Source organism: Tribolium madens, unplaced genomic scaffold (assembly GCF_015345945.1).
Source record: "Tribolium madens isolate multiple individuals breed KSU strain unplaced genomic scaffold, Tmad_KSU_1.1 Scaffold_11;HRSCAF=98;Tcas5.2_LG3b, whole genome shotgun sequence".
NCBI lineage: Eukaryota > Metazoa > Arthropoda > Insecta > Coleoptera > Tenebrionidae > Tribolium > Tribolium madens.
In genome coordinates, this window is record NW_025400975.1 from 7,422,100 (window position 1) to 7,433,144 (window position 11,045).

General features: G+C 27.6%; 1 protein-coding gene across 5 annotated transcripts in view; it reads left to right on the plus strand.

Moving 5' to 3' along the window:
- LOC123011600 (collagen alpha-1(XVIII) chain) overlaps positions 1 to 11,045 on the plus strand; it is a 125,978-nt gene that overhangs the window by 70,482 nt on the left and 44,451 nt on the right. For all 5 annotated transcript variants that reach the window (XM_044409158.1, XM_044409407.1, XM_044409241.1 and 2 more), the window contains exon 5: positions 8,415 to 8,959. In XM_044409158.1, coding sequence (XP_044265093.1) covers positions 8,415 to 8,959 — 545 coding nt within the window. The remainder of the gene's footprint in view (positions 1 to 8,414; positions 8,960 to 11,045) is intronic.

Sequence of the window (11,045 nt, forward strand, 5' to 3'; positions counted from 1 at the left end):
ACCAAATTCCACCATATTTTCAATTACAGTATAATGTTTATCTTTTTCTTGGTATTTACATAATCAAAGCAAGCTTAAATAATTCTCATTTTAATGAAAATGTATTGACACAGACTAATATTAAAACAAAACTCGGTTATTATTTCCGAGATTTTAATTCTTTAAACTTGTACCTGCTTTACCTCGAGCAACATATTAAAACAAAAATCTATTTTGTACTTGGGGCAATATAACAAAGTTATATTTTATGCGAAAAAGCTGCTCGAAACCAATTTCACCGTTTTGTTAAATTAAAGAGACAACCGGTGGATTTTTTATATGCTGCATTCGTTGCTGGAGCAATTATCTTTTCTAAAGCCATCCATGCAAATTCCGGAATTTTATTACACGTTTCATATTTTGTGTTTTTAGCTACGTTATTTACACAAGTGAGTTTACAGAAGTGATTATTTATTAATACCTAACAGCGTTCTTTATTCTAGTTTTGATAAAAAAACTGCATAAAAATCGATTGTTTATTCAATTTATGTTCAAATAAAGTTTTGTTCCAGCTATTATTACTTGTTTTTGTATTTACTAGTTAAAGTGAACAGTCCTAATAGTGTAATCAATTTCTAATACGTATATCGGAGATTAAAGTTGAAACTTTGCTATCATAACGGAGGCACGTTCTATTATTATGTCGAACTTTTATCCCTTAATGCCGCATGTAATTTTCCTCCCAAGGATGGAACTTGTAAGACCTCTTATAACTGTAAATTATTTAATCTCTTTATCGAATCTTAATTTTACAAACCGTTCTACTGAATTTAATCATATTAGGCATATTAAAAAATTGTGTAACAAAATTCTTTTAAAACACATGAAAGCTTGATTCTGCACTTTTAATAAAATCGTGACAAAAAAAAGAGGATTTTTAGTTTTTTATGAGTGGTTTTTATCATTTCGGTGACGTTTTTTAATTGTTGAAGGGGCTAAGCAATAAACCGGCAAAAACTTACTACAATTTAAATAAAATTTTAATAATTATTTTTTGTTTAATTTACTAATTGTACAAAGTGATGATAAATGATTTTCATCTAGCCAGCTATAAATTTTCCATGTAAAATAAAAATTGCCGCTTTACGAAAATAGGGGTAAAAAAATCACCGTTTACTAAACGTCCACTTCGAAAATAGACTTCAATTGTTAACTTGTTTTCTTCCAAAGTATACATTATTATCAATTATTATTGGAAATTACTTGAAACAATAAAAGTTTAATTAACAACAATTTATTATTAATTAATAAGTGACACTAATGACAGAATTAAAGCTTTAAGAAAAGTAGAGCGGCACAAATAAAGTTACATGCAAAAAAATTCCAAAGCTGGCTAAATGAAAATCATTTATAACCACTCTGTATAACTATACTCTCTATAAATTAACAAGTTTTTTTTAAGTACATTCGTACGAATTAAAAATGCCTTGTATTTATAGATACTCTTTGACGAAAAATAAATTTGAGATAAACCACAATTAAAATTAGATGTGATAACCTCAGGGTTACATAATAGTAGATTACATACTGAGGTGGGAAGTGTTTCATAACCAAGGCGAAATTTAATGACTGATGAAGCAACGACCACCAAGGTGTCGGTATACTATTTTATTTACATTCTTTACAATCATTCTCTTTAAAGAATAGAAATCCAGTATAGAATTTATAAAATTTTGAAAAATATGACATATGACAGTTCAGATTGGTAAGTGGTCACTTCCTTATCAGTTTTTAGGTCGGGAAGTGGCTATTTCTCAACCTGAATTGTCATATTAATGAAGTTAAAATGCCATACTTTCCAACTTTTCACGTTCAAGGTAATTTGATTACTTTATGATTATGAATAAAAGTTTTTATTTTGAGACTACTGTAAATTGTACTAGGATTATGTCATTGTGGTTGCTGTGGGATAAAAGTCTGCGTAAATAGTTTCCAATTGTCTGTATAAACAACGAAAAAGAATCTTCACGTTTATTTACAAAAGCATAAAAGAGTCACAGTTACGATTTTCCGTCACAAATCCGATCTTGAGACGCTAAATCTTTTCAAATAGAGAAATTCTCCGACTTGTAAACTTAAAGTTTCCATTTATGAAATAGGAATTTTTACTTGAATTTACAATTCTTACATGAAAATTAGGGCACATATTTCTGTTAGATTTGCTATATGATATTTTTGTCCATTTATACAATAAAATAAGGACTGAAAACATTTAAAAAACCCTTTAAGAAATGTTCTGGCTAAACCCCACATTAGAAGTATTGAAAGTTCTAACAATGATATTTATCTAAACTTTTGTTAATAGTTAGGTTCTGCTCAATGAAAATATTTTCAAGATTGCGGCACTTCCTGTTACACCGGAAGTAGCTATTACCATCGTTATTTTAATAGAAAGTTATGTTTTTTATCCCGTTTTTAGATTACTTAAGTCATTTTGAAAGAGTTTTTATTAGGTTTCCCTATATCTAAGTTTAACCGATTTCGACCTTTTTAAAATTTTTGGATTTGAATCTTGCTATTTAAAAATCGATAACTCTACCATTTTTTATTATGTTGAAACCGTATTTGGGTATACGAGAGAGAAAGGTTAGATCTTTCTTTTGATGTATTCATAATTGGAAAAATAACTAACAAACCGCCAAAATGTAAGGTTACGTTTAGAAAACTTCAAATACCCTTAACTCAATTTTTCTAAATGAAACAACACAATTTGTCTTCACTAAATGGGGGAGAATTTAGTTCTACTTCGATCTGTATTAACATCCCCCATAACTATGTTTCATATTTTTCAAGTTATAGTAATTTTTTTTGATATTGTGTGAAATTCATTAGCTACTTTAGCATAGGTTGTCATACAAATAAGAATAAAATAGAATATCAAAATTATTCAAATTTAGATTAAATAAATTTAATTTGTATTTGCGAAAAGAATTACACAATTGTGAAAAAAACTTGGCGTTTTTTCAGTGAGAAATATTTTCATGGCAAACTATGCGAAAACTACCTGGATAGTAATGAATAAGGCTCGGATTATATACACGAAAAATCTGTAAAATATGCGCATATAAATGCTCCTTTTTTCACAAAAATAGGCACCGGATATTAAGAAATATACGTATGCTCCAATATGTGCCAAATATGCATCGATATGCAAAACTTTTAAAAACAAAAAATCAAAGTTTGGATAAATTTTTTGAAAAAGATAATTGATGAATAATAACGTACTATAAAAATGTGATGTTTTATCAAGAACAAAATTTTCTTTTGTTATAGAGTTCTACAATTTATTTTTTACCTTAATTTTTTAAAATGGAAACCTATTAAAAAACATTTTTCTCATAAAGATTATGATCTAAGAATTACAACTATCTACTTTATATTAAATATAAAATTTCTTTTTTACTTTTTTACATAATTAAAATGCAATTTTCACAAACAATCGCATCACTCAAAAACAAAACAAAATGTCGTTTACAGAATACAACCATATTTTTTATTTCACTTTAATTTATGTTAATTGTGATTTTCTGGAGACAAATGATTAAAAAAAAAACGCTTGGTTCCATACTTTATATTCACCTTGTATAAAACAAATTTAAAAAGAAAACACTAGGATACAATTTTTTGAGTCGGGCTTACGAATTATCGGTTGTTTACTATTTAACATATTTTGCAATTGAATCATTTTTCAATTTTTAACTTGAACTGAAATTTTTAATGGAAATTTGTGATTTGAAAAAAATGTGCACAAATATGCAATATTTTATAAAATATGCACGAAGGTGCCAAAATATGCAAAATATGCATTTTTTAATTGGCTTATTTTAATCAAAAAACGTTAGATATGCATAGAAAACTCACAATTTTGTTGATATACCTCTTAATAACAAATATGCATTTTGCATATAATCCGACCCTTAGTAATGAATTTCTTCCATTGTAGAATTCCCTATACCTAAATTTAATGATTTACAAGTTATTTTGATACAGATGACACAGATCGAAGCGGATTTAAATTTTCTTTCATTTAGTGAAGAAAAAATTGGGGCCTTCCATTTGAAATAATTCAGTTTCGGGTATTTGAAGTTTCCCAAACATAACCTTAAATTTTGGAGGTGTGTTAATTATTTTTCCAATTATAAATGCACGAAAAAAAAGATCTAAACTTTCGTTTTCATAAGCCCAAATACAATTTCAAAATAATTAAAAATGGTAGAGCTATCGATTTTTGGAGAGGAAGATGCAGATTAATAAAAAATCAAAGAGGTCTAAATCTTTCAAAAACGGTTAAATCAGGTATAAGGAAGTCTGACAAAAACTCTCTCAAAACCACAAAATGCAATAATAAAATTTCTAATGTATTTTTTTACCGCAACAGAATTTAACTTTAAAACTAGAATTGAATATTTCCAACACGAAATTCGCTTTTTTCTTTGTTCTGGGTTATTTAAAATGTCACCATTCACTTTTGTCGTGTATGTGGTTGAGTGACAAGCAGTGCGTGAGATTTGGTTAGGTTCGTTACCGCTCCTTAGTATCTTCCACTGATGTCTGAGTAAATATAAGACCCTATTCTACGTGTGGTAGATATACCTTATACCTGCATGCCTGTGAGCAACATACATGATGGTGAAGCTTTCCACTTTCAACCCCAAAAATTTTCAAACTTAAACTAATTAAAATTTTTCTAAATCGAATTTTATTGCTAGAAAAGTAGATGAAAAAATTCACATTTTCTTGGGGCATGCAAATTTGTGGTTTACAAACTGGTTAAATAATATTATCCATAGCTTGCGATCTTAAAGTTTACTACCAGGTAATTAATTTAAATATCTAAACAATGTCTGTGTTTTCGAACTTAGCCAGAAGGAATTTATGCTAGTGGTAATTTGAAATTGAGATTTTCTGCAATTTTAAGAAGCATCTTGTTTAGTTGAAAGCTCGCAAAGTCTTTCTAATTGTAGCAAACAAGACATGTTAGTATTTCTGTCACAACGCTTGAACGAGATATTTAATATGCTTCAATCCCGGAGGCGAGTTGCACAAAAGTAGCTTTCTCACTTTTCCAAACAATGCTCTCTCAGTGCATGCAATATTTCCGTCGACTAATCAGATAAAAAAAGCCCCAGTGAGGATTTTCACAAACAAGTTACATTCCCGGATATACAGGTGTTGTTTTTAGCAATGAAATAACACTAGTCCAAGTGCACATTCAATATTGTTCAGAAAGCATGAGTGGTTTTCATATTGGGAAGTGTGACTGTCAATGGCAGATGGCGATTCTCACAGAATTAAAATTGAAGGACAACATTGGAATTTTGGAGCAGTTTAACACATTTTTTTGGCCCAATTATGATGAAAAATTGTGGAATTAATTTTGAAAATATTCACGTCACCAGATCTTGTTTTAACTATTTCGAATTAATCAATCACATTACACCAAACATGTGTTTTTGTCGTCAATTTGCTAGTGTCAAACGCAAATTTAAATGTGTTTTCACAATAAAATGATTTAAAACGTTGAAATTTTGCTACAAGAAAATCGAAATTCCAGGTCTAGGACGTGATGTAATCTAGAAAAGAGGCGTTTATTGTCTGAATCTCCTTGGAAATTCTGTAAGCCTATTAAAGCTTTTGTAATCAAATAATGCGATTATAATTTAGTTTTTTTAATTTGAATAACTAGTTGGTATATAATCCCTTGACTATTTAAAAATAATTAAATGGGTAATTTATGTTGGTAGCATCAAAAGCTTGTAATCAAAACAACTAATCCGAACTAAACTATGTTTTCTGTCTAAATTAATTCAAACTTGGGCCAATAATTGTTACCAACAACAACAATAACTACAACCTGCTTTGAATTAATTTGGTCGCAAAAAACATGCTCACTAAAATGTTTTTTTAATGGTGATAAAAGAATAAAAATATGATTTTTTGCAATAAGAAATTTTAAGGTTTGATAGATTTATCAAAATAGGATGCTGCAAAAAGGGATGAATTAATTGCAATGTCCTAAAAACATCATTTATTACTCGAGTTTATAGTGTCTATGTAAGTAACTTAGATTGTTACAGCATTAATTATTAATTTAGTTACAAACTGACTCAATGGTACGAAGTGTTTAATATGAGACAATGCACGTTGCAGTAATTCAAATAATTATATTAGTTTGTTAACTGCTAAACAATAGGTATGTATTTATTATAAAAAATGTGCTTGTTATATACGAACTTTTAGAATAAAGTTGCTTTTATATAAAGCGCTAATAAGTTCATAATTTATTTTATTAATACAATTTTCTTGAATATCTTTATAACTTTTTTAATAAATCACGTATTTCTTTATTCTACTGATTTCCAAAGTGAGTCATCAGATTTTTAAGTTAGATTTATTTAAGTTTGATGGTAAACATTTCTACATTGAAAGAAAAAGAATTTTATATTTTAAAGTTGTGGTAAAAATGGTGGATGCGCCGGGATAATTTCTATTTTATTGTTATGACCTGTAACAAGTTGAGTCTACTTTTTTTTTATTTATAATAGAATTATAATAAATTTTTACGGATTTATTACCATAAAAAATCATTGAATAAATTATGTTTTTGTGCAATTATCACGTAAACAAAAAGTATTATTATTATTAAAAAAAAACAATTTTATGAATGATAAGATACTATAAAAATGTGATAAAATTCTCCAAAATTTTCTTCTGTTTTGAGTTTTGAAAAAGTTTTTTTCTAATGACACTTTACTTTTTTATCAAATTATTAAATTTTTTTGTAAAGACTAGGATATAAGGATCTATCTTCATTTCATATTATATTTTTTCTCTCAATTTTTTTTTATACAAGCTGCCATTTTGACTCAAAAAATCGCATAATTTAAGAACAAATCAAAATTTCTGAAAACACGATCATATTTTTGTAGCACTTTAATTTTTTAATTATTATTTATTTCTAAAGGCAAATGATTTAAAACACGCTTTGTTCTTCACCTTGTATCTTAAAATGTACATGACTTTCTTGATATGTGACTCAATTCCATGAGTAAAGTAAAAATTGTAAAAATTGGTATTTCATTTATTTTATTTCCAAGAAATGAAGTATCAAATTATTAGTCAAAAACAAGAGAATTACACATTATTCCCTGTTTGGAGAAAATATATACATATTTACATACAGTATTTTTTTTAGTTTTTTTATATTATAGCATCTTTCACAAGCATGAAACGAAAATACTACATTGCATAAATTTATCTCATCACATTTTTTTTAATCTTATCAACAAAAAACTGAGATTATACAGAGTATCCCACAAGTAATAATGAGCCTGAATTTTTTTGAAGCAACCAACATTACATTTCATAGATAACGTATTATGTTAATTATTTATTAAATTATATTAAAATGTTTCGTTTTAATGAGTTAAACCTAGTAATCGTATTTTTATTTTTGACAAATTTCTTTCAGTCAAAATGACTTTATTCCAGTTTTAGGAAGTCCGTCTGTTTGAGTGTTTTTTAAAAAAAAATTCATATGTTCCCTTTTTATTAATTTTTCTTAAAACTATGATACTACTATTAGAACCTTAAAACGTACTACAAATAAATAAAATAAAATTTTGCGGTATTCTAAATTTGTTTGTCGCAAAAGCTAAGGGGGATGCAAAATCCCTACTCTATGGTTTATTAAAATTTCTGTTCGTGGAATGAGGTATATTTTAATTATCGGATACCTGAAGCCCACACCAGAAACTGCACTAATTGAAATAAAATTTTTACTTGGTTGCAGAGTTGACGCCAGATGTTTTATCCATTTTTTGTTTTAAATAATTCTACCGAATTATTTCTAATGAAGTCAAGCCAAATCAAAAAAAAAAATATGATTTTAATTTTTAAATTTAAATGGTGGATGTGTCAAGGTAAGGTAATGGTTTATAAATGTGTATAATTTTTAATATAAATAAATAAAAATGAAGTGAAGTAGAAATGATTATACACTGGCTGCCAAAATTAACCGGACAACTAAAATTTTGCGATTTTTCACATTGTTATCCTTTCGACGAATTTTTGTTTTTTAATTAATTAATTAATTAATTTTTAATTTTTGATTTTAAAATGTTTGTTATGTCTTCTAATAATCCTTTTAATCCCAATAAAAGAAAGATTTTGATTTATTATTATCCCCTATTTTTTCTTTAAGCCGAACAAAATCCGACAAAAAATAACAAAAACCTTGCAATGTAAAAATTTTGGCAGTGTAATTGGGATAAATTTCGACCATTCTTATGAAAAATTCCATTCTTTGTTAAGTTATGTAGAAATAGATATTCTCATGAGGGAAATGTGTCCAATTCATTTTTCTTTTATTGCAGTATCAGAATACGATCTGCTTGCGGCTGTGAAAATTCCTTTTCAAGATCCGAAGACCCAGTACATCGACGAGGATGGCCATGACGGATTTCCCGCTCTTGGCTTCAAATCCGGATCCGACGTGAAAATAGCTCACCGCCAAATATTGCCGGAAAAACTGCCATCGGAATTTTCAATTTTAATTAGTGCAAAACCGCGATCCAGAAAGGGCGGATTTATATTCGCCGTAGTCAACCCATACGATACTGTTGTAGGATTGGGAGTAAGAATTGCTCCAGAGGGAACGAGTAATACCGTCATATCTTTATTTTACACGGACACTTCTCATATTGCTTCCCAGATTATCGCAAATTTTACTGTTAATAGATTCAATGGAAAATGGACGAGATTCGCTTTTCGGTTATCCGTCGAGAATGTCACATTATTTTTTAACTGTAACGAAACGGAAACATTTCCCGTCAAACGGGAACCATTAGAATTAATTTTCGATTCGGCTTCCACGCTATATATTGCACAAGCCGGACCTGTCATCGGGGAACCCTACGAGGTGAGTCTCCACTTTCTGATTTAGTAATGAATTACATTGATTTATTCGACATTAATAAAACAGAGGCACCATCATCCATACGCGGCTCAATAAAATGCTCTGCTATTACCCATGAATATTCAAAACCGTCTTAATAGCTTAAAGAAACTTTGCATCTTATTGAATATTTCATTTCCAAGTATTACACAATTTTTAGTACGAAAATCTCACAGTTATTAGTTTCTTAATGTCAGCTAAGGTTTTGCTCTTTTATTAATTCTTACCCTTTTGAGCAATATTCGCACATTAATGTGAGCCATTTTTGAATTTATTGGGATTGTGTGCAAAATTCAAGTTTTTAATAAAAAAAAAAACAGAATTTCTCATTTTTATAGATCAGCCAAAAAATCGTTGATAAACTATTTTATATAATTTTGGCGAAAAAATGTGTAAATTAACAACTCAGTTAATTTGCACACTGGTCGACTTGAAATAGTTAGGTAGTGATTTGTGAAGTATTGTTTAAGACTATAAGAGCCTAATATAAAAGAAATTTGGCCAAGGAATGTGTAATTTAATTAAATTTTTTAATTTGAGGTTACGACATGAATTTATTATTTCTATCGACGTAACAAAAATTAGATGTATCCACTGAACTAACAAAAAATAGATTTCTAGTTTATTAGCACAAAAAATTGTGAAAACTCAATAATTCAAAAATTGAATTGAATTTAATTACATAAAATATTTGCACATCAGATAGAATGAGGCTTAGAAGGAGGCGAAATAAATATAAAAAATTACATAAATATTAAATTCAATAAACACGCTTTTAATCAAAAACTGTGCTTATGAAAAAAACAGAATTTTTTATTTTTGTAGATCAGCCAAAAAATCAAAATGATAAACTATCAAATTGATAAACTATTTTATTAAGAATTTTATCGAAAAAATGTGTAAATTAACGATTTAACAATGAAAAACTCAATTAATTTGCACAGTGGTCGACTTGAAGTGAAAACTCAATAATTCAAAAATTGAATTGAATTGAATTGAATTAAATTTCATAAAATATTTGCACATCAGATAGAATGAGGTTTAGAAGGAGGCGAAATAAATTTAAATAAATATAAATAATTAAATAAATATTAATTACAATAAACACGTTTTTAATCACAAATTATGCTTATGGAAAAAACAGAATTTTTCATTTTTGAAGATCAGCTAAAAAATCGTTGATAAACCATTTTATTAAGAATTTTGTCAAAAAAATGTGTAAATAAACGATTTAATGATGAAAAACTCAGTTAATTTGCATACTGGTCGACTTAAAATAGTTAGGTAGTGATTTGTGAAGTGTTGTTTAAGACTATAAGAGCCCAATATAAAAGAGATTTGGCCAAGTAATGTGTAATTTAATTTAATTTTAATTAATAAATTTGAGGTTATGACATGAATTTATTATTTCTATCGACGTAACAAAAACTAGATGTACCCACTGAACTAACAAAAAATAGATTTCCAGTTTATTAGCAGAAAAATTGTGAAAACTCAATAATTCCAAAATTGAAGTGAGTTGAATTTAATTACATAAAATATTTGCACATCAGATAGAATGAGGTTTAGAAGAAAGCGAAATAAGTTTAAATGAATATAAATAATTAAATAAATATTAAATACAATAAACACGTTTTTAATCAAAAATTATGCTTATGAAAAAAACAGAATTTTTAATTTTTGTAAATCAGCCAAAAAATCGTTGATAAACTATTTTATTGAGAATTTTGGCGAAAAAATGTGTAAATGAACGATTTAACGATGAAAAACTCAGTTAATTTGCACACTGGTCGACTTGAAATAGTGAGGCAGTGATTTGTGAAGTGTTGCTTAAGACATTATAAAAAAAATTTGGCCAAGGAATGTGTAATTTAATTTAATTTTTTAATTTGAGGTTATGACATGAATTTATTATTTCTATCGACGTAAAAAAAAATAGATATACCCACTGAACTAACAAAAAATAGATTTTCAGTTTATTAGCAAAAAAATTGTGAAAACTCAATAATTCAAAACTTGAATTGAATTACATAAAATATTTACACATCAG